General features: G+C 40.3%; 2 protein-coding genes across 2 annotated transcripts in view; both read right to left on the bottom strand.

The window, feature by feature from the left end:
* Positions 1-18838, bottom strand: part of adam12b (ADAM metallopeptidase domain 12b) — a 98710-nt gene extending 79872 nt beyond the window's left edge. Inside the window, exons 1-3 of the mRNA XM_085369767.1 lie at positions 18361-18838; positions 5023-5144; positions 1999-2072 (exon numbers count right to left, since the gene is read on the bottom strand). Coding sequence (XP_085225893.1) covers positions 1999-2072; positions 5023-5144; positions 18361-18478 — 314 coding nt within the window. The 5' untranslated portion in view covers positions 18479-18838. The remainder of the gene's footprint in view (positions 1-1998; positions 2073-5022; positions 5145-18360) is intronic.
* A 3955-nt stretch (positions 18839-22793) lies between these two features.
* LOC146619846 (uncharacterized) overlaps positions 22794-24657 on the bottom strand; it is a 13308-nt gene continuing 11444 nt past the window's right edge. The window contains exon 6 of the mRNA XM_085368759.1: positions 22794-22823. Within this exon, the coding sequence (XP_085224885.1) occupies positions 22794-22823 (30 nt within the window). The remainder of the gene's footprint in view (positions 22824-24657) is intronic.

Below are 24657 nucleotides of genomic sequence, written 5' to 3' on the forward strand. Positions count from 1 at the left end.
CATGCAATAACTCAGCAAAAAGAGGAAACACTACTGAGATCTAGGGCTCTCCTCATTCAGATGTATCCGATTCCTGAATACCAGCACTAAATTGTTCTTCTTCTTATTTGCTTCATTCTGGAAATTTCACTCCATTTAATGTTTTTACTACATATCCCCTCTAATTAAATTCAGTTGTGTGAAGGCTTGCTAGACGAACCGCCTTTACTTTGATTATAATCTTCAAATTGTGATTTTGAAAAATTATACAAAAGACTAAATTTCAGATGCACTAGACATGAGCCCAAGGATATTCCCTGGAGTTTTTTTTGTTAAAAATCATTATGAGTTGGATAGAAATGAAAAGGCCCTGAGGGTCTAAACATTGCTTGGGACAGACACTGACTGCTGTTTTTGAAAATGAGCTATACCTTTAAACAGTCATATCCTGATGTTCCCTATCAGAGACAATCACAGAATAAATATCTGCAAAGTTCAATCCTATTTCTAATCCTATGGCCTCTGATGACTATCTGGTGAAGAAATATGTACTGACAAGCACTATGCAGATTTGGGTAAAAAAAAAAAAAGTTAATTTGCACAGCACCTCAGAAGCGCATGTTGTGTCTGCCTCCACCAAACGCCGGAAGCAGAGACGATGTGTCTGAATCTTAAATATTGCTAAAAAACCTCAAGGACTTCACTAAACTACAAACATACTTTTTGTCCTAAGCGCCCTCATCTTTCCTCCTACCCCAGACTCAACGGATGCGCCCTCGACATAACAGGCACACGTAGAGGTCAGAGACCACCTGTTCTGAGCTGGCTGAACTGCTGAAGCGATATCAGAGGACACATCTGGCCTGACACGCCGGATGGGAAAGGCAGCTTGCTTCCAGGCTGGTGACAGCCGGTGACGGATGACTCACAGCTGATGCTGAGGTTACAGGAGGTCACATGGTGAGCAAGGAACGGAAGGGTTAGTTGGGACAGTGTTTTTCTAAGGAGCGTTTAGCTTCTAGAGAGGAGCATGAGCTGATTTCTAGTTTGTTTTGCAAGTGTTTTGAATTATCGAAGCGTGGCGTGGCAGAGTACCTAGGGGATGTACGCTAACTCATTTGTTCATCTGCTCACATAATAGACCACTTGCTGAAATCGCTCCTTAAAATGGAGAATAAAGATGTGAATCGATATTTGATTTCTAAATTTCGACAACAGTTATTGGTTTTCATTTTCTGTCTCGCACACAGCTCTGCATTTTGAATCTCGAAAGTCCAATTTGAGTTTGTTCTGAGAGTTAGCAGTGACAAGGGGCCTCACCAGTTCTGAACAAAGTCTATCAATTCAATGTCAATATCCGTATCCCAAAGAAGCAGAGTAAAATATTATGTCTCCACTCCGTCTGAATAACAAATATTGACAGACACAAGACCTGAATCGGTAATGCAATCATTCTTGTAAGATTCTAAATTTCCCCCGGACATGTAACCTGGTTTTTCTTTTGGCTTTACAGCTATCCTTCTTGCCTCTCTCTATATATATTTCTTCTCAGTGTATTTCAGTTTGAGCGTGACTTTGTGTGGCTATATTTACATATTTATGAACTCTACATGATCCTCACCCCTCGTTCCAGAGTTCACAGCGTTATTTTCCACAGTATGGAAGGGAGAGAAGTGATGAGAGATGCTGAAAAGCAAAGAAGGGGAGGACGAGCATGTCCTCTGAGCTCTGTGCTGCCTTATTCTTTATCAGCTTTCATCTCTTAGCCCTTCCAAGAGACTGAACCATAAAAGAATCCAATCACAAGGGGACATATTATTTTCTCCCTCCTTGAATACACTATACCGTATCCTAGACCCACACAATGTCTTGTCCTCTTGCATATGTAACTCGAGGAAGCAATGGTCAGGAGCATGGTTTATCTATTGACTCTGTGTGTGATTAGCATACTAAACATGCAGTTTCTTCTAACTCAACGCACCCGGTGAGTATTAAAATGAGTCATAAGAAAAAACTCACTCATTTTTCTCCAGCAACAGGATCAGCTGTTCACCTTCTGCGGGCACCAGCAGCTGCAGCGATGCAGGATATCTCTGAAAAACAAAAAGATATGAGGTCATGCCCAGAAATCACCAATCCTGTCTGTGGACGTGCGTGAAGGTTCAGCTGACGTTTTCGTGCACAAAGCAGGATGGGGCAAGGCACAATAGTGCTAGAGGAACAGGAAGAAAACTTCCACATCATTCACTTCCCAAATCTGGAATCAACTTCCATTTATACCATGACAATCCTTAAGCCTTTAATGGAAACAAATCCACTGAATAGAATTACAATGAATAATATAGTGAAGGGATTTGTTACTGTTACTGAGGAAACTGTACTGTTGCTGTTTAATGTTTCACAGCATATTGAGACAACTCAGGAAACAGTGTATTTTTCAGCATGAAGATGTGTCTAAAAACAGACAATGTTAAGATGCTTTGACAGTGGATTGGTTTAGGTTTTGCAAAAGAATAATGGAACAAGGAGGAGGACTAATTAATGGTGTTGTGTGGGAAACCACATGTCACTCAATGACATGTTTCTTCTTTGCTTCTGACAAGGTTTGTTTGCAATAAATTGATAAAGCCTCACTTAAAATGGGACTTTTTGTCACTGGTGTATAAAAACACAAAATCTGCAATAATGTATTTTGACAGTATTTCAGACTTGGTCCAAAACGTAAGTTTGATTTTTTTGGAAGAGAAAAAGTGTCGCAACAGCTGTAATGATTACGTGACGTGAGTGGTTTGGTGTTAATGACGAATGGCTGCAAGTGTCATTTAAAAATTGAATCCTCTATCAAATATTAAAATGTCAATTTCCAAAATATAGCTTTAAGGTGAGTTAATGCTTTTCTGAAAATTAGCATCGTCCTTAAGGCAAAACAGAGGCAAAGAAGTTCCATGCTTTAGAGCCTCAGTTTTGTAAAAAAGGATTCATGAACGTAAGCTAGCAGAGAGGAAAAAGGGTCAGACATGTTCACACTAAGCAGAAATGGATTTATATTTCATCAGCTGATATTTTAGATGAACAGAGTGCTCTTTCACAGTGACATTTCTTAGGATAGCTGACCGATGCCTTCGGGGAAATACTCTGCTGGCCAGTCTGAAGCTGTGTGTCTGCAAGTATGTGTGTGGACAATTCATGTCATGTCTACTGTGCAACAAAGACAATGTGTCATAATTCTGCAATACTTTACAGCTCCAAGAAAACTTCAACTTGGCACACAAGGCAGGTATACCGTAGCTGACCATTTTACACCTGTTCAGCTGCGTATCGATACAAATATGTAATATACATCTAAGCAGAGCCTGAAGATGCCTGTGAAAATGTGAGAATGCCTTGTTGATGGCAGATGTCAGCAGACTATTACCAGCAGTAAGATAACATCTCTCAGATAGGCTACAGCAACAGAAGACCACAAGTATTGTGACTCCTGCAGGTAAGAACAGGAAACTAAGGCTACAATGCACAACGGCTCCCAAAACCTGAACAATAAAAGACTAGAAAATATTGCCTGGTCTGATGAATAGATTTCTGCTACAACATTCAGAAGATGGGGTCAGACATTGGTATGAGCAACATGAAAGCATGGATCCATGCTGCCTTGTATCAACAGTTCAGGCTGCTGCTGTTTGCATGATTTGTGGGAGATATTTCTGGCACTCTTCGGGCCCCTCAGTACCAGCTGAGCTGCTTAAATGCCACAGCTTCCTTGAATATTGCTGCTTCTAGCAGGACAACACACCACATCACAAAGCTCAAATCATCTCAAACTGGTTTCTTGATCATGACAGTGAATCCAGTGCAGTCAAACGGCCTGCACAGTCATCAGCTCTAAATCCACAAGAGCATCACTATGAGGTGATGGAAGAGGAATTTACAACAAGGCTGATAAATCTAGGGCAGAGTGTGATGCTATGATGTCAATATTGACCAAAATCTCTGATGAAATGATCAATGTTTCCAACACCTTGTTTAATTTGTGCCATGAAGAATTTAGGCACGACTGAAGACAATAGGAACAGCGAAGTATACCCAACAAAATGACCAGTGTGTGCATAAATCTGCCTCTGTGTTGTGACTTTTACTGCAGTCTCTGATAAGACAATCACAAGTTACCCTTGTAGTAAGTTTAATATGGGACAGCAGGCTGCTTTAACTATTGTCTCACCTTAACAAAAATGCCTTATATCAGCACAGTAGGTGATAGAAAAATATGGCTAATGTAGCTCAAAATGATTAAGGCTATAAAACGTAGTTTCACTTCCCCACAGTATGTGACATTTTTGTGATGACTGACTGTGAGGCAGGCACATAACGCTGGGAAAAAAATCCTAAACAAAACAAATCGTTCAGATGGTGACTTCCCTGCACGAGGAAAAGTGTTTGATTGCTCAGGGAGTTCTGAATACCTACACATTTCCCTCCTCTGGAAAGTTTCCTTAAGTTGCGGTAGAGATGCCAAATTTCAAACATTTCCCTTTCCAGCTGTAGTAAGTGGAACAGACAGGGTTTCATAGCCTGAGAAGGCATGTTTAGAGAAACCAGAGAGGGATGATTTGTATATATCTTTTAATCTAGCTTATAATGTGTAGTACATGAACGAAATGACACTCTTTACAAGCTGTTACAGAGCTTTTAGCAATAAGTTCACAATATGTAGTGTCTAGTGTGTGGCAAACTCATATTTAACAAAGAAATGAGGACATGTTCAAAACAAAGCCGATAGCATGGAAGGAGAAGAACTACAAAAAGGGGCATGACATGGAGGGAAAACATAGCAAAAGAGGGGACTTCTCTACCAAAAGAAATTAAATAGACAGGCAACAGATGGAGGCAACAGAGGAAGGAATCATATACTGTGGTTATGTTAAACAAAAAGCCAGACATCTATACTTGGCTGCACTCTGAAAAGCACACTGACATTAGTTCAGTATCTGGCTGAGTCAGCTTATTACCAATAAGCTATTTCTGCTAAATGGTTTTGAGAGTATTTACCCCAGATGTGAGTTGGCTGAGAGGTCTGCGCTCTTTGCCCTTCAGCAACAGAGGTATGGCGGTCTCGTAAGTTTGCGGCCTGGTTGCCTCCCCGCTCTGTTCGGCCTTGTCTGGACTACTTCCTGTGAAAAGATCATCAGCACAGATTAGCTTGAAATTTAGCATCAAGCTACAAACAATACAGATTGCAAACAAAGGGGTCAGAAATGTGGGTCAAAGCTGCTGTGTAATATCCTCAATAATTCAAGGACACCATTAATGCAACAAAAGCTTGGAAGGCTCAGACACACAGCAGAGCAGAACACTATTAAGTGTTCTGCTCAGTTGTATATAGTATTTGTATTTGTATTCTATTTTTATCTTATTGTATATTTATTTTTATTTTATTCTACTGTATATAGTATTTTATTTTATTCTATTCTGTACAGTTGTGTACTGTATTTATTCTTATTGTATTCTAATTTTTGCCTCATAACTTTTGCACTGTCCACTTCCTGCTGTGACAAAACAAATTTCCCACGTGTGGGACTAATAAAGGTTATCTTATCTTATCTTATCTTATCTTAAAGACTGTGGTCGGTGCTGCAGAGAAAGAGTAAAAGCTCACTCCTGTTCCTGCGAGTAGATATGCTATCCCCCAAAGGACCCTTGCAACAAGACCACAGCCACAGACAGAGCATCAATAATAGATGCTCTCACGCAGTTTATAACTCTTCTTCTGCAATATTTCCCCAGATGGGAATGGGGTTTTTTTTCTAAAAAAGGTAGGATGAAATTGTCTTTCCCATTTCTTATATATATATATATATATATATATATATATATATATATATATATATATATATATATATATATAGAGCTGTTCACCTTCTGCACTAATCATGGCAGCACAAGAACAAGCTCTGAGTACAAGATCCATAGAGGCTGGGGTCTATCACACCAGGCAAGACCCCAGGTGCAGGCTGTGTAAAGATGCCCCAGAGACAATCCAGCACATAACAGCAGGGTGCAAGATGCTAGCAGGCAAGGCATACATGGAACGCCATAACCAAGTGGCCGGCATAGTGTACAGGAACATCTGTGCCGAGTATAACCTGGAAGTCCCGAGGTCAAAATGGGAGATGCCCCCAAGGGTGGTGAAGAATGACCGAGCTAAGATCCTGTGGGACTTCCAGATACAGACGGACAAAATGGTGGTGGCTAACCAACCGGACATAGTGGTGGTAGACAAACAGAAGAAGACGGCCGTAGTGATCGATGTAGCGGTTCCGAATGACAGCAATATCAGGAAGAAGGAACACGAGAAGCTGGAGAAATACCAAGGGCTCAGAGAAGAGCTCGAGAGGATGTGGAGGGTGAAGGTAATGGTGGTCCCCGTGGTAATCGGAGCACTAGGTGCGGTGACTCCCAAGCTAGGCGAGTGGCTCCAGCAGATCCCGGGAACAACATCGGAGATCTCTGTCCAGAAGAGCGCAGTCCTGGGAACAGCTAAGATACTGCGCAGGACCCTCAAGCTCCCAGGCCTCTGGTAGAGGACCCGAGCTTGAAGGATAAACCGCCCGCAGGGGCGTGCTGGGTGTTTTTTTATATATATATATATATATATATATATATATATATATATATATACCTTTATCTTTCTTCCTGTCCAACTTTGTATAGTAGTTCAGGAACGAGCACCATACTGTGCTGTTTCCTCCTCTTTTCCACATATCATTTTACTCCTCTTCCAAACTTGTAATAGAGCTAAATTACCAAAGTAAGAAACTGGTTAAGCTAATTAGTTTTTAAAAGATTGCTCTTTTGGGACAGAAAGAAACCTGCTGTGTATAGAATAAGATGAAGTATAGTAAACCATATCAATGCTTGGAGCAAAATGTGGGAATCAGTCACAATTCCCTCTGCTCTCTCAGTGTCTCTCTCAGCTCCACAGAAGACTTGGCTGTCCCTAACGGCCTTACAGAGCATGTCTGTGCTGTTGCTAGCCCAGCAGGATTCCTGTGTAGCCCAATAAATGTTACAAACCCATAGAGGATTGAATAGAGAGTGTTAAAAGGGGAGGGGAGAGGCTGTTTGAGGTTTCACGCTCCCGCTATCAACAAAGTAAAACTGAGAGTGAGTGCGCCGCCTCTATTTACTATACATCTAAAGTCTCGGCATATTCTCTAATCCTTGGAGATTTGCAGTAAAGCATCCACGTGTCTGCATGTGCATGTGTAACATTATACACAGTGCAACAAGAGTTCAGCAGTACACTGAGCAGAAATGCTACAATCCCACATATTTTGTTGCTCCTCCTCCCGCCTGGAGGTGTTTTGATTTTCAGGTACGTTTGTCTCTTCAAAGGGTGACAATTCTTGTCTTTGAAGACTGACTCCTGTGCCACCGTGACTACGCTTCATACAACTTCAAACTGTCTGTGACGGCGGCTTGTCTGTGTTCTCAGCGTGGCCCACACTCTCAACTTAGCCACAGTACATAATAAGCTAACAAGGGCATAAAAGGGACCTCCTACATTTAATGGGATATTTGAACATATGCCGATGGTAGTTTGTTGGTTTTAGTGGTGCACGAAAACCACGTTAGACAGACGGAGCAGCATGACTGAGACCACAGGCTGCGGCTAGAGTGCCATTAAAAAAGAGCTATAAAAGGAAAGCCAGGCAGACGTCTTGTTAATTAAAGACTTCATCACTTCCACCAGGGTCCCTCACAAATCATTTAGAGCTCTCTGACACTAAATGAGTTTGCGATCCTTAAACAATATCAGTTTGGAGTGGAGACTTCAAGCCTGGGTGAGCTCAAAACAAACTAGTTAGTACAATGTGTTTTCAGCCCACATCTAAGCGTTTCTAATTCTTCTGTAAAGCCACATTCTAACGAGCTTGCCATCATAAAGAGCAACATATGGAAAATCTTTCCTTGAAGGCATCCATCTCGTTACATTTGTCTCTACACAAAAAGAGACAAAGGGAGTTTTGTGAAATCTAATCCTGCCCATTTTCTCTCCTCCACACACATGGCCAGTCTCTGGGTAAAGTAAGCGTGCTCACTCAATGTTGGACGTAGCCTCCCTAATTCGGGGGGGGGGGTTTAGATGCCGTTTGATGTTCTGGTAAGCGCTTTGTTTGAAGTACAGTGACCCCTTTAATATGTGAATTAATGAGTTTTTGTAGCATTTTGTGTGTGCTAGGCTTCAGTTTGCAACATCTGCCAAAGCAAACTTAAAAGAAAGTTCCCTTCAAACAGCAGAGAAATATGACATTCATCATCATTCTCACGGGTTTTATCCTCTTTGGGAACCTTTTAAATTCACACTAAAACTGGGTTAATCCCGTATGTTTTCTGAGAGCTCCATGACTGCTAAGCCAACCACAGTTGTACCCCCATATTGGACACAAGGCAGAATTATCTGTGGGTCACACATGAAAAACACAAGTTCTGTTTTGCAGCCAAGATCATCTTTCCCCCAAGCTCTCTTTAAATAGCCTCATAACCCAGATTTCTTTTAAACACAACTCTGTTTTGATGATCTAACAAATATATTTTTCTTTCTGCCACTATTTCATATTCTGCACAGCTGAGTATTACTGGTAGGAAATGGGAATTCAAACAGAGGCCGATGTCCACTTTTCTCAGCAGGGCAGTGAAACAGCCAAAAACATAAACAAACAAAATGAGCCACAATTACTGCAGTCAAATCGAAGAGGCTGCTGGACTCTGGGAAAAACTCTACCTCATTACATAGACTTGGTATTTTACCTGCTGCAACAAAAGGCTTCTCTGATAACTTTCACATCTTTTTGTCCATTTATCTTTTTGATTGAGAAAGGTGTTTATATTGTGGAGGGATTTAAGCAAAGCAGCCGAAGCAGCATTTTGAAAAATGCATATGTCTGGCTGCTTTTGTATCTGATCAACAAGCAATTTTATTATAGGGTCCCTCTAGTGAGATGGATAAGAGAATACAAAACATAAGGTCAAAACGAGTTTATGAAGGACATTTAGCAATCTATAAGCAAAATGTTCAAGGAAACACAAGAGAAGATGAACACCACAGCGGGACTTGAGAGACCTTCTGCAATCAGATTAGCGTCAAACAACATATGCATACAAACTAAGTGTAACTTAACGTCTTTATGTTTTGCTGGGAAAACAGGAAATAAGGCTGTGTTTGCCTTTTTACCTAAAAAAGAGTTTATACAATTCTAACACGCTTGAAAGTCAATATTTGGTACAACCATCTTTATCTTTAAGGTACAGTAGCCACAGCTTCTTAGTAAGAGTCTTCTATAAATAATTCACTGCAAATCAACTTATTATTAGGTTGTTTATTATATATATTATATGTTGTATAGTAAAAAGCTGTAAAAATATTCATTATTATGCAAACAGAAGAATCACAAAGTGAAGAGCTGCGAAATATTTCAGACAACGTGACACAAAGAGAAAAAGTCATCAAGCAGGAACTCTTTGAGCAGAGTTAAAAATAAAATCAAGGAAACACAACAAAGCCTGAAGACATGACTTCAGTTATTTCTCAACACAGAGAAGAGACCTTTAATGCCAGCTGATCAAAGGATAAGAACTCTGATTATGGATTTGATAATGGTGAAGATTTATTGGTCAATATCTGCACAGCGGCTGCAAAACCAACCCTCTAAGCCTCCAATCATCTGTAAATGCCCTCAGAAAGGTGAATCTTGGCCAACAGTGAATCACTGAAGAGGCTTTTAGCTTGAAAAAGGAAAATGACGGTACCCAGCGCATACACAGGGACAACTGCCAAAACGCTGATAAGAAACACACAGCATAGGTGAGTTCAACTGTTACAATTGGATTTGATGGAAATCTGGATGTGATCCAGAACCATTTCTGGGAGTGATTACTGTATTGACTTTCCTTATTGATTACAAAATGGTAAGACATTGACCCAAACTAAAATCCCTGCGTGAGCGTGAGATGAGCGTTGTTATAAGTGTAGGCAGGCTGGCTTTTTTCATCCTTAACTGATATGAAATCAAATAAAGAAGTGTTTCTCTGAATGAAATACCGAGGCCATTTCCACCTTTGTACATTACACATTATAAGCTTTCAAAGAGGGATATTTTTCATTTTTTATTATGTATTTTTCATCTCTATCACGCATGTACATTTACACAAGTACTAAAGTAGTTCCTTTCTTCCTTAGAGTTAGAGGAAGGCATCAATATCAATCTCATCTTTGTTAAATATGAAGCTATAACCAGCAGATAGTTAGCTTAGTTTAGCTGAGTGGACTGGAGATCAGGGGAATGTGAAAGGAATTAAACCAGATGGTTTTACAGAGTTTCATGTGTGAGACAATTTCTTGGCCAGACGTTGTAACGTCTTATGGTCCTGTCATCACAATGAGTTTGGAAAACAGGTGTGAAGTTACCATGCACAGCCAAAAGTAACTCCCCTTAGAGAGCCACAGTGTCATAGTACTGGGTCTTTGACCCAGTGTTTCTATGTTTCCGGACTTAATAGTATTTGCTGATTTCTAAATATATAATTGCTTGCCTAGAAAGAAAGTGCTTTATAAAAAATGGTGGATGAGGCCGCTATACACAATAATAGGTCTCAATATAAAGAAACACATTAAAAAGTGAGGTTGTGCTAGCACTTATTTAATCAGAAGTTTCTCAGAAAAATATAATAACATCAATATATCTTTGTGACCGTCTACCATATTACAGCTTATTCAGTAAGACTTATTGCAGAACTCAGCACTACAGCTTTTATTTCCTTTTACAACGCATTTCTTTTTAACACATCAAAGGGAGCATTTTACAGTTCCTACTTCAATATTATGTTCGTAGACTAATAAAAGACATTCAAAAGTAGTAATGGCATTGTTTAAAAAAAAAGGAGCGCTGTAGCTCTCGGAGGTGCTAGATACTTTCCTGCATATGAATTAAAGTTTGATGGTGGAAGCAACTTCAAAGAAAAGACTTTCAATGGAAAATAAGTCACTCGGTGAACAGACAGGCTTCTCTTATAGAGATTAATGTACAAATGTATATTTCAATTTGGTGTTTTATCTTGAGCAGTATAACTGGCCTGCTTGCTCAACATTAGTTCACATTGTCCCAGAATGGAAGTGCATTAAACAAGAAAGCTGAAGCTACAGCATAATTTCCACACATTTGCAATGTTCAAAAGCAAACTATGAACGCCTTCCTAGAAATTACACTTTTATCTTGAAGAAAATGTAATAAGTTATAGTAGTAAATACTAAGATAAGATAAGATAAAACTTTATTAATCCCCCGAATTTCCCAGAGGAACCCACCCGAGGGATTAATAAAGTTTTATCTTATCTTATCTTATCTTAGTATTTAGTAAATAAAAATGTCTTTACACACACACACACACACACACACTACTGGGACCCCACCCGGGCCCAGCAGTGCAGGGCCTACATGTGCCACTGCATTTCACGCCAGTACTGGGGCCCACAGTAAGCTGCCCATTCACAATGGGTCACCGCAGCAGGTAGCACCACATTTTGGATTTGGCAGATTTTTACACTGGATGCCTTTAACAGTGTAACGCACAGTGGATTTGTCGTTCCTCCCAGACTTGGACTGGAGATATATCCTTGATATACAAACATGTATTTGTCTATCAAGCACTCTCCCTAACAGTCTAATATTTTCATTTGAGTTCTTTTGCAGTATATCAATAAGATCCAGTCTAACTTCCAATTTACCGAGGTTTTAAATCAGCTGCTTTTTCCACTTCCCTGTATAGTGTTTTCTTATTGCAAACAGTTTTGCAGCAAATACTCCTGTGCAGACCCACAGTGGGTGGTGTAGATGAACGGTGGGGCTGTGCAGACAGGGAAATCTGAGTGGGTTTGACCACACAGGTCAGACAAAAGTCAGGCTTTTAGGAGCCCTATATGGGTTTTCTATGGGCAAGCCCAGAAGAGGTTGCTCACAAAAATAGGGGCCTTCATGTGGGCCTGTGAGGTAAAAGTACTATGGGGCCTGCATGGGCTAACCCACAGCATGGCCAACAAGGATTGCATCACTTGTTCTTTTGAGCAGCATGGATGTCTGGACCACAGGTCATGCCAATAAATTAAAATGCTGTCATGACATTTTACATAAAACTAAAAATGTCAACCTCATGGTACCATTATAAAAAATTTTATTATAACATTATAAAAAAAACTGCCTAGAGGTTGTATCAGCAGGATGTAACCTCAGGAGCCATGAAAACCGCCACGGAACTACAATCAGAAAGTTGTTGAAATATTTTATTCTGAACCAAACCAGTGGACCAAATAAATAATGAAAGGACAAGCCAGCATTGCTGTAACTAGAGCCATGCCTCGAGCACTGGTTAAAAAAAAAAAGACTTCAAAAAAACAAACAAAAAATTCTTTGAGATCAAAATAAAGCACTGATGTTCTTTTTACAGGAGAAAAACCCCCAACAAATTTCTGTTTAAACAATGCATCAAAAGATTTACCCAGCACTCTGAGTAAGACTGACTAGTTTTTCAGCCCTGCAATTTTTCTTCTATGATTTCTAAGGGAAAAAATAAATGGGCTTAAAATGTAACAAAGAGGAAAAGCATTATGAGCTTTTTAGACACAGTGAAAGAGACCACTCTAAAGTGTCCCAGGGTCTTTTGCAGGGATAGATAACTACAATGTTACCTCATTACCAACAATTCAACAGTGCCTACTATCTGTTCCCACATTGCACACTCTTCCTGTGATAACAAACTGGTGTAATTAGTGCTGAAGGTGTTAATCCTAGATGTGTTACCTCCTAGATCCATTCCAAACACACATCATTATTGTTCTGATCGAGCAATCACTGGCTCAGAGTGAAATGATGGTAATACAAGATTTCTCAGCGTGGTTTAGTGAGATTTACTCGTGTGTCTTATTCACATCCTGTGGGAGCAACAGTGGAATAGCCAATTCCCGTCTTGTCTTGCACAGATTTGGGCATTATGTCTCAGAGCTATAGGGATTTCAGCTCGGGGGATTTAGGGATTAACTGGAACTTATCACACATCCTGGGTCACCCAAAAGCCATCAGCAGGGGAGACAAGGTTTAACAAAATATCAGTAATGCTAGCAGCTTGTTATTACAATGATAATCTTAGTCAATTGGTCAGTCGGTCAGTTCCTTAATCACTGACCCTATTCCTGTCTACAACTCCTGAAATGATTAATAGTAACCAGAGAGCGATTCTACTGATTCTGGTGATCTCCTGACTTTAATCTCCAAGCACCGCTTCAGTGAGACTGTAGTATAGTATATAATGTCTATAACAAGTTAAATTCTATTTCTTCTGTGTCTTCGACATTTTTTAATTTTCCTTTATTGGCTGTCATAAACGGCATATATATGGTACCACATATACCAGCAAATAGCTGCTATCTATAGCTATATTTTTGGGGCTCTGACAAATACGATGACTGAGCAACATAAGGCTAAGGCTAACTCCTTAGCAGCCATTTCAGCCTTTCAAAATAAGAGCAAGGATGCTATCCCTCTCAGTTTCCAGTTTTCCCGATTGTGTCAAAAATCTGGTGTAAAATCCCAAAACAAACATGAAGAGAAACCTGCTCTGACGACCACGTGTGACAAGGAAGCAGCCGAAAATAACTTTCTATGTAGCGTTAATCTTATGACACATGCATTTTTTTTACCCTGTTATGCAGCTAATGGGGCAATTGGAGCCTTTCCTAGCTTCTATAAGATGAAAGGCAAGCTACACATTAGGCCTAACATCACAGGTCTAACATGCAATTCTTTCAGATTATTAAAAAAAATAACATTTCAGACATTTCACAGTGCATATTTGGGTGGCCATTAATATACCTAAGCAGCCCACTCTATGTGTGGAAAGGACTGAATGATTGTATTCATTCAGAATATGCAATTATGTAATCAGTGATTCAACGTGTGCTAAATTTTTACCAAAAACAAAACAAAAACAAAACACTCAGCAAAACCTTTTGTGTTCTTGAAGGAAGGAAATTCAAGTATGGGCACTCCAATAAGACAAAGATCAAGAGGTCCCAAATTCTGTGGAGAAAGCAGAGCCAATTCTGCTTCACATGTCTCTAAAAAAAAAAGTGTTCTTCATATACTATTCTCTCAAAACACCTTCAATTCCTTCCATGAAAAGCTTCAGGATATAACGGCTATTGGCTGAAGAGCATGACTGGATCCAATAACCAACATCTCAAGGTAAACAGGCTGACATGGAGGTGTGGTGACCTTTCTGTTGTGAAATTATTGATGTAGGGCAACCCGATGGTTCAGCCTGCTGTGCAGCTGCGTGAGTCTCAAACCTGAATCATGTTGTTGCATCAGTCCACTTCCATGCTTCTCTCATCTGAGTGAAACCTAATATTTCTTCAGAGGGATGGTTGGTCAAAGGAAAAGAAACAAACAAGGAACCGCTGCTCTCAAGAAATCATATGTTCACTAGCTCTTTTGTACACTTCCCATTTGTGCTACACTTCCAGCCAGCCACGCATTCATTATGGACGCGAGCAGAGACGACTGCATGTTTAAACTTCTCAGAAATCTGTCATTCTTCTGCAATCTAGCATAAATAACAGCTCGCTGTTCACAGTGGTTACAGGAGCGACTCCATGTTCCCATCCTATTTTGCACCTATTCAGTATTCCTTTCTTCCTCTCTTTGCTCCACTATAAAGATTTTTTCCTTCAGTGCAGGGGAAAGTGTCCCACTAAAATATGTAAGCATCACAGGCGGTCTGACACATCCAATCACTGCGGTAAATGTAGGTGACTGACTGCTTTCTCACCTGTCTCAGTGTCTTTTTTTTTGGTTCTCTAAAGGATAATGCAGACTGGAGAGAAATGCACCCACTCTTATCCATCACACACATGACTGACTGCTGTTTGTCAGAGCTCTTTAGGTGGTGGTCTGTAGCTCTGATGCTGTCTAACACCCAGATTTCTCACAGTTTCACAATACATCGCTAACATATTCTCTTTTTTTTTTTCACCCTGTTCTTTCTTAATAAAATCAGGAATTATTCCATGTATACATATTCGATTCCGAGTCGCTTGTGACTGCTGTTTTTTGTGTACCGCTGTGTTAAGTTGCCTTCGCATGACATCAGCATATCTATTATGTATCTGTAGCATCCACAGGCAGAGCAGGAGGAAGCTAAATCACACTGATGGCTATAATGACCAATGATGCTTAACAGAGGGAGACAACTCTAACTGTGCGTGGCCTTCCCTCGCGGCCAACAGATCAATGCCAGCCTGTCCTCAAAATGTCAAGTGACAGCTTATGGAGGGGCTTGAGAGACAGACCAGGATGAGGTTATTTCCTAAATGGATTTTACAGAAACCTGTTGTTTTTTTCCCCACACAGACGATAGTCAGCATTCCACCACAGACTGGAGAATGGGCTAGAGCTACTTCCCAGGAAACTGTGCTGAAAGGTGACCGATGCTCCTCGGAGACCAAGGAGACTGTGCATACATTATTGTGTGTTTCAGGGCACTCGGGGTAGGTTTTATTCTCCCCGCTGTCTGTTTGTTTAGACAAAACAGACATTTTAATCTTTCTAATTAATTCTGTCTGAAGCTGCAGTCAGTCTGACCAGCTGATATCCTCAAATCTAATCCAGGTCATTTGGTTCTGTCTCTAATTATTTATTGAGTTTCCTCCACCCGGAAAAAAGGGGAAAAAAAAGACCCTTAGAAAACCAGTTGATATGCAGACGAGAGACAAAGAAAGTCAGGCAGAGAGAGAAAGCAATAGACAGAACGATTCATCAAAGATTTACAAACACGGCCTGCTTGATTCTCGCCCTTATGGGACTTTTATTTTATTTTTGCTATAAAAGTTCAGAAGACAACTGAGCCCTGAAGGGCCGTAGCACTTCACACAAGAAAACACAAATGGTTATTCAAACATACTCAATATTCCAGTCATAAATATAAACAAGCTTTCCGAAGGCTAACAAGCAGAAGGCTGAGTCAACTACTGATAACCTGAGTTTTACTTTGTAGGCTTGTTAAACACTGTGCAACCAAAATTTAATTACAGCTACTTTCACAAAGAAGCTGATCTCCCAGCTTAAACATGAAATATGTTACTATTCTAATCACTTCCTGAGCTGTCAGTCAAAGTTTTAATCAGAGGGGATGGGAGTATGACAAAGCAAATGATTATACAGTACGATGAAAGACTGCATTCATAGCACAAAACCTTTAAACAGATTAATTTTAATCTGCGGAACTTAAATGTAAAGTTTTTGACACTTTTTCCCTACTTTTTGGTGAATATTACTATTTTATTTGTAGCACATGTCTTCAAATATGCATTATTACTGGCTTCAAAGCCTTGGACATGCTCGCTCAGGCACTTTCAAAACCACTACAGAGAATGTCCTCATTATCTAATGCATCACTTATTTCACTAAATGACAACACAACAGTTTCTGAACTCTGTCCAGGTTGCTGATTGCAGCTGAGTGTTGGCACAGGAAGGCCGAATGTCAGTCAGTGCTGATCTGATCCATATAGGACTGCCAGATTTGGCAACAGAGGTACTAGCCGCAGAGTTTTTTTTTTTTCCGGGGGGTACAGAAAAGGATTGAGTCAGTTTCAGTCAGCAGCAACACTAAGGCTAGCACTGGAGAAGTGTGAAATCACTGCACTGGCATAAGTTTGACCGATTCTGGCAGGGCTCATCACAAATCTGGCTTAAGTCAAGTATCCAGTTATGATGGATTTAGGCCACTGTTAAGCCAAACCATTTTGACTAAATGGATATTTATGACATGATTTTTGTGTCCGGCCAATGTGACAATCTTTTACTGACAGTGCACGCCTACGTAATTTGTTATTTCCACATAAGAACAACAAAACAGGACAACATTTCTTTACAAAAAAAAAGAAAACAAAATAATCATTTAACGTGGGGAGGCACTGGTTAAAAGAGATTCATGTGACTGTTAGGAAGTGGGAAGCAAACATCAGTATCCCATGTCAAAGGTCAATATTTTGTCAACCCAACCAGTCCTTTCTAAATCCTTCCTTTCTGGACTTTGTAGCTGTATAACACCTTCACACTATTTCCTTTTTTTTGCTACCAATCTGAGAATAGACATAACTTTTACAGCTACTGGATGGAGAACATGACTACAGCACATCTGCCCTTCTTTTTACCACCATAAATAACAAAATAAATTAAAAATTCAGAAGTCAAAAATTGTGTTGTGCACGTTTATATCATAATTTTTAATAGGATAGACCAAGTCTATCCTAGTCTATCCCAATTTTGGGAGAACATGAAAAGAGTCTGCTACAAAAAACCCCCTCTCTGCCTCCATTCGAACAAACTGTAGTATGACTAAAAGCGCTGTAGCAAGAGCCCCCACCAAGGTGGGGGGAGACTGTGACAAACGTTTCACATAGAGGCTGAAGTCAATATCCAACATTACTGTATCTGACTGCTGCCACAAAAGAGCCTGCCCTAGTTCAACGCTCACGCAACCCATTACAACTGTTTTACTCTCTGCATTTCTGTTTTAACTAACCCAGTGTGTGGCAGCTTTAATGATCCGACAGCTGGCTGATGTGGACAGCAAACAACTCATGAGCTGAATCTTTCTACTTCTCTTTCATGAAAGCTTATTATTGACTTGTTGGCACTGTACATCTGTATTAGCTGCTCCAGCTGTGATGGTAGCATGTCGTATTGTTTCAGTAGTGCACTTTTAACCTTATATGGCCTGTATTTTCTTATTTATCACTTTAGCATGCTTGATCACCTCAAAAATATCTATATTTGAATAGCTCCTTACGTTTAACAGTGGGTGGCATTTATTTTTGTTCCTTTTCCTTTTCTCTTACTATATCCACACATCCACACGCACAAATTTGTACTGTGTCACGTGCTCAATCCCATACACAGACTACCCCATAATCAGTGGCTGATTCATTCAGGAGACATCCTGTTTGGGTTTATGTTTACAGGCTAAAGATGAAGCTGCATCCCCCTGGATGTCAAACTATCTGTTCATCCGCAGCAGTCTGACTTCCTTTTATTGTTTTTCCATCTGAGTACGAAAACTGATGTTAAAAAAACCAATTTCCTTTCTGCCCAGCCTATGTGTAAAATGCGCAGCTTGAGACTAGGAAACGGCTTTTTTTGTAAAGAGAGAAATAAATAAAATGTGCAAACACTGAAAATCACGTTACCAGACTGTGGCTGAGCATCTGCAGCTGTACATGACAATGAGCCCGCTGAGTGATAGCACTGATATTCACAATAAAGATATCCACTCACCCCTCTCTATGTTGTAAACCATGCTGTCAGCATGTTTTGCTGCCGTGGACAGGCACCAGACTCGGAGAGCGAGGATCAGCAAGCCAAAGTTCTTCCGCCGCCTCCAGGTTCGCATCATGCCCGGGTTCGGTAGGGTGAAATGAGGAAAAGCGCTCCGGTCAGACTGCGTTATTAACGTAGCTACCACCAGATGCTTCAACACTGGTGACAGGATGGAGATACGGGTCAAAGCAGTTCACAGTGAGTGTGAGGGAAAAAGAAAAGGGAGGAAAACAGACTTCACCACCCAGACTCCCAACAAGATGCGGCAGGCTGTCACTCCAAGAAAGAAGCTCTCAGAAACTTTTCCATGCAACACCAAACATATGGTGGACAACGGTGAGGGGGGAAACGAGAGATAAGCGGCAAGTGTTAGCTAAATGTTTCTGGGAAAGGGTGTTGCTGATGTGAGGAGGGTGTTAGAAAGCGACAGCACAGACAGAATGAGAGGAGACTGTTGGAGAGTATAGTGAAGCGGACTTGCCATCCCCTCTAGACCCAGAGCAGCTACAGTTTGCCATGTGCTCTTCACACGCCTCTGGGTCCTAAAGTCTATCTGTGTTTAAGACCGCTGTCGTTCTTTGTTTCCCTTTACCTATAACGGAGTCAAACCTAATCCACTGACCAGTGGTTCTTGAACTTTTTCACAATAGAAACCGAAACGAGTTCACCCCAAAACCAATCATTAACAATTTTAATGAGTTTGCTGCCAGCCCACTGAAATTATCTGATATTTTCGCCCATAAAAATCATATTCATTCAACTAAGTCTATTCTGGACATTCAAGGACATTTTTTTTCTTAAGCAGCAATAGCCACTTGTGAAACCTGGAGATTAAAAATATAAAAAATAATTATATTAGCATAATCTTTTATAAAAATCGGCGATATATAGCACTGTATAATAACTGCGTATTTTGACAGGTGAAAACAGCTTTCAGGCACATGATTGTACACACACTTCTGTAGTATTTCATGCAGCTGTTTTTCTTAGATTTATAGTGTACATATTATTTATTAATGCAGTTTGCACTATTCTCTCACACAATGTTAGTTTTACTGGTGGACTGGGATTGGTCTGTATAAGCAAATGTATTTACTAATAGCAGTATCATATACGTTTTTGCGCTTTCTGTTCAGAGAACATTCGAGTGGATAATGTAAATCAATGAATGCATAGATTTTCCCCCTGAACTCTGCAGGGGGGGATGCTGGTTAGTTATAGTTTTTCTTTCTTTTTTTTGCCCTTTATGTGTCTGTGATAGTTAATTAGCTTGTTGTCAACAAAGAGTAGGTGAATTTAAAGGGAAAAAAACATATTGACATATGGCCAGCCTTACAATGACAAAACATGTTATTCAGGAAAAAATATAACTAGAGCAGCAAACGAATAAGGAGAAAAAAAATATATGAAAGTTTATAATAAATAAAAAAATGTGAATTTACATAAAATTGTGAAATTAATGAATTGAGTTACAAGTCTAAAGAAATCAGACAGCCTTGTCTTGAACAGTCTGCTTCTGAGAAGGAATGTGCGTAGGCTGTAAAGAAAAGATTTTGCAGAGAATATAATGTAACCTACTGTGCATATCTTCCTCTTATTAATCTTCAAGCTCTCTTTTGCTGGCTTCTCACAACTTAACAGGAAACATAAAAACCAGATCAGTGTGTTTGAATTTCTGTATATTTCTCAGAGCATGTTACCAGGATACACAAATGTGGCTTTTCTCCAACCGCTTCTGCGTGGAAGTAATCTGCACATTTAAACATTTCTTTATATGTCAGCGACAAATAATTGCAGACAGATTTAAACCAATTAATTCCATGAACACAACAAATATTGATCTTGCTTATTTAGTCTTAGTCCTCCTACTCATCCTTGAAACACAGACAAATGTCTTCTTTCATCTAGCGGGTCCAGGGTGAATTAGGATGACTGGCTTTTTTCTGACTTTCTCAAGCATGTGATGATAGAGCGGCTGAGATACACACAAGTGAGATACAGAACTCAGCTCTGAAAAGGGCAGAGCCCAAGGGAGGTTAGCGAGTTTTACCACAGCATCGCTTGGGATGTAATTTGTTGGAAATGATCGTGAGAAATTCTGTGATGAGTTGTGTAGAAGAAAATCTTTGAATGCAGACTCATGTGGTTTCTGAGCTGACATTTTTAAAACACTAAGCCTTTTAAACCTGTTGTGCCCTGATTTGCTCCTATAAGTTTTCTGTCTTTTTTTTGCGTGGCAAACTTTGAAGTAAGATTTGAAATAATGTGGCATTAAACCATAGACCTAGCTATCTGCACAACTTATAATTGTAATGACTGATGGAATAAATGTAAGACCTTGACCGAACTAGCATGATTCAATTTCTCAGAACAATCTATATTAAAAAATATGAGTCACCTATCATCTCCTCTTCCTGTTTCACTCCGTCTCTGTGCCCAGGCACACAAACCGCCATAAATCAGGCCCCATCTGTGTTCTGCACAGGCTACCTGGTGTGGTTTAGCCTAATCTTTTTTAGTGAGTGTGCTGCAGGCAAAAAAGTCACAGATGTATCTCTGCGCAGGCGTCATTTCACTTCACATTTCCACTGAGGTTACAAACTGAAAAAAAAAAAGAAAAACTGAGAGCAAGGGAGAAAGAGGAAGAATTTCATCGCTTTGCCTGAGCTGACTGGAGTTATGTCTGCGTTAGGTCTAGTTTTGCCTTTTTAAATGACTACCTATTGTTCAGCCTGAGATTCTTTGATGGCTTTAACGCCTTAATACACCTAAATATAAAAACACATGATGTCATTGAGGCTAGATTTTCAAATAGTATGCCTGCTAGGGATATGCCTAATGACTAAACGCTTGTAATGAGTGGCTTTACATGCACATACACATTTAGCACTGTAAGCTCACTTCTTTCTAAGCCTGCCATATCAGTCTTACCCCTCAGGGCTGTTGAGTCAGTCAAAGCCATTGGGAAGCCAGCTGAAGGGCCTCAGAGCACATAGTACACATTCTGCGGAGATAACGCTGTGACATACAGACACATGATGCCTCAGAGAGAGACGGGCTGACTGACAAGCACTCGTCTCCTCTTATACGACTGCCTGTCAGTATGTGTTCATCAACTGGAACCAGTCTACATGGCAGGAGGACATTTCTCCCATGCGCATTACTTTTGCAAAATGGCTTTGCTGACCTGACAACACAGGCAGGAGTAAAGTCAGTAGTTATTGATGCTGTTTACTGCACCTAAGGGCCTTAATTAATCACTTTAATCCTAGTGGAGAATGAAATACAGCAGTAAGCAAATTTAACCTTTATTAAACATTTAACGTAACATTTTGCATTTACTCCAAAGCAACTGACTCACCAAAGAATTTACTCTTTGAATATACTGTGTTTTTCCTGCAGCACATGTCCTTCCCGTCTTCTCTCCTCATCCCAGCAGGCACTGTTTAAATGCCACAGAGTTGTCAGTCACCTTTACAAGGTATATGTGGTCTGCGGTCCCAGGCTGTGCTCAGGAGTCTCCTCTCTTATTACAATGTCATCTTTGGTTTGGAGCTGTGTGACAAAGGCCCCTTTCACGGGTGCTGCAAGTCTCCTGAGTTCGATTAGCTTGAAATTCCACTGTTCCGGATGGGAGGTTCCACAGGCCTCCAGGCACATGTGAAGTCAATGACGAAACGTAGCCTCCCTCTCCTGCTTTATGAACACCTACTGTACAGTAACAATGACAGCCAAGGTTTTCTGGTTAAAGCACCAAGGCTTGACTTCCTGTAAAATAACTTTAACGCAGAATGTCCGAGGGATACATTCAGTTTATTTTGCAGCCCTTGAGCGACATTTGTGGAAAAAGATATATCCAATGAAGAAAACCATCAGGAACGAAACTGCTCAATTTAGATGATTATGTCTGTGTTGTTTGACTGCTGCATGTTTATTTGACCAGCAAAAAAGACCTGACAACTGACAAACTCATCACATTTGTCGGTAATGAGCAATTGTCGGTGGTAGGTGGGGTGTGTGGGCTTTGTTATTGTTTGCACACAATTGATCTCACACAGATTTCACTTCATGCAATTTCCACCTGCAGACTACTTTTACAAAATTGCCTATTTAATAATAATCTGGCATCTCTGTTTAGTGTCAGATTGAATCATATCAGTAACAGATAATAGCCAAAATACATTATCCTCAACTAATAAAAGCCTGGTGACAATATCTGCAATATCGTTTTTTTCTGGTTACAGGATGCAAAATACAACATCAAATGACATACATGTAGCATGACTTAAGTAAGAAATTAAAGGAGTTATACAGTAATTATTATTGCAAAGTGTTAAGCTTGAAGATGCAGTAAGTGGTCAGTGAAGTATCCCCATTCGCCGGTGTCCGATTTATCTTTGCAGGACCTGATCCAGAATTTTCTGCAAGACAAGAAAAACAACAATGCTACGCTAGCTCCTGAAGATCAAAAACATATCTGTCTACTCTTAGACCTCCCTTCTCTTTTAAGAACAGCTCAGCATCACTCAGGTAAGACGCAGGCTGCCAAATTGGCTTTCACTTCCATCAGCTTCACTGCTGAGAAGGCTAAGCTCAGGTAGGGGGAATAATTATAGCTTGCTTCCTGACCATACACCCCTGCTATGCAATCATGCTTCTCTTACAGTACTACACAACAGCTGAAATGAAATTTCAGCCAGCATTCACAACCAGCCACCCTCTACACCAGGGGTGCCCAATCCCGGTCCTCGAGAGCTACCGTCCTGCAGCTTTTAGATGCATCCCTACTCCAACACAGCTGAATCAAATGAATGGCTTGTTATCAGGCCTTTGCCAAACACGATGGCATGCTGAAGAGGTAATCAAACCATTTGATTCAGCTGTGTTGGAGTAGGGATGCATCTAAAAGCTGCAGGACGGTAGCTCTCGAGGACCGGGATTGGGCACCCCTGCTCTACACTGTGCTATCAGACCCTGCTGTGAGTCTTAGCTGGGCTCCCCCCTGTGTGTGCATGTATATGTGTGTGTGTGTGTGTGTGTGGGTTGGAGAATTTCTGATGAAATGAAACCTCTAAAGCACACAGTGTTTGTTAGGGTGAACACACTCCTTTTCTCTCAGTCTCTGTGGTTGGGCCCAGCTAATGGCTTCATTTGAGAGGTGGGAAGGTCACACTGGCATCATAACTGCTCCATTTCACCAGGAAATAAAATATTCTCTTACAGAGCGATTTGACATCACACTTTCTTCTACAGTTGCTCGCTGTGTCAGTAAACCACACGACTGTGATTTACTGTAGATTCACAGTTTTCTTAAAAATGAAAGGGAGGCCTAAGGCAAAACAGTTCCCAGCATGCCTACACAGTGGCAAAGAAGAAATAAGCCTTTCAATTTTAGCTCATATTGAATAAGATCATGGAAAAACACGTGCACACACCATTTCGCTCTCTCTCTCTGTCTCTGTCTGTCTTTTGTGCGCACACACACACACACACACACACACACACACACACACACACACACACACACACACACACACACACACACACACCGAGACTGTCATAATTGTGTAATTATCTGTAAGAGATTGGAGACATCTCTTCACATTTTTCACATCTCACCTGACTGACAGTGAATTCATTGTTCTGGTTATGTTAGAGACTGAAGGCTCGATCATAAGGGAAGCCAAATGGATCTGTCTGACACCGCATGTCCTAAATATATCATTCATTCAGTCCACAGCAGATTTTTCTGTAGCAGTGAAAGCCAAAACGACATGGTTGTGTAAAGGATGAAACAGGCTTAGCTGTAATGCAGTAATGATTTTGTTCTGGCATGACTGATAAGAAGGTTCTTTAATGCTTTCTGATTTTTGAACACACCGCAAATAACAGATTTCAAGCAAATATGAGGATTTGTGTTTAGATAGACCTTAATGTTGAATTCATACACTGGCGATACTCCACAGTGAGAAACGACAGAAACATCAGCAGTTGAGCAGTGACCTCTGGTGGACAAGGATCAAACCACGCTTCATTTTTAGATGCGGACACTATATTCATTAATCAAGATACAATTGCAGATGGTTAAAGACATCTGAACATATATATTATATTTTGTTTAAGTTGGTTTTTCTGTGAAATGGTTTTCTTTTAGCTTTTCTGAGAAATATGCTAAAACATGTTAGCATGCTGAAGAATGACTGGCCTCTTGTTTTTTTTGGCTGTGTGTGCTTATGTTTCCATTAATTAATCCAG

This window comes from Diplotaxodon limnothrissa, linkage group LG13 (assembly GCF_057381915.1).
Source record: "Diplotaxodon limnothrissa isolate DT_005_m linkage group LG13, D_limnothrissa_male_GT1.1, whole genome shotgun sequence".
NCBI lineage: Eukaryota > Metazoa > Chordata > Actinopteri > Cichliformes > Cichlidae > Diplotaxodon > Diplotaxodon limnothrissa.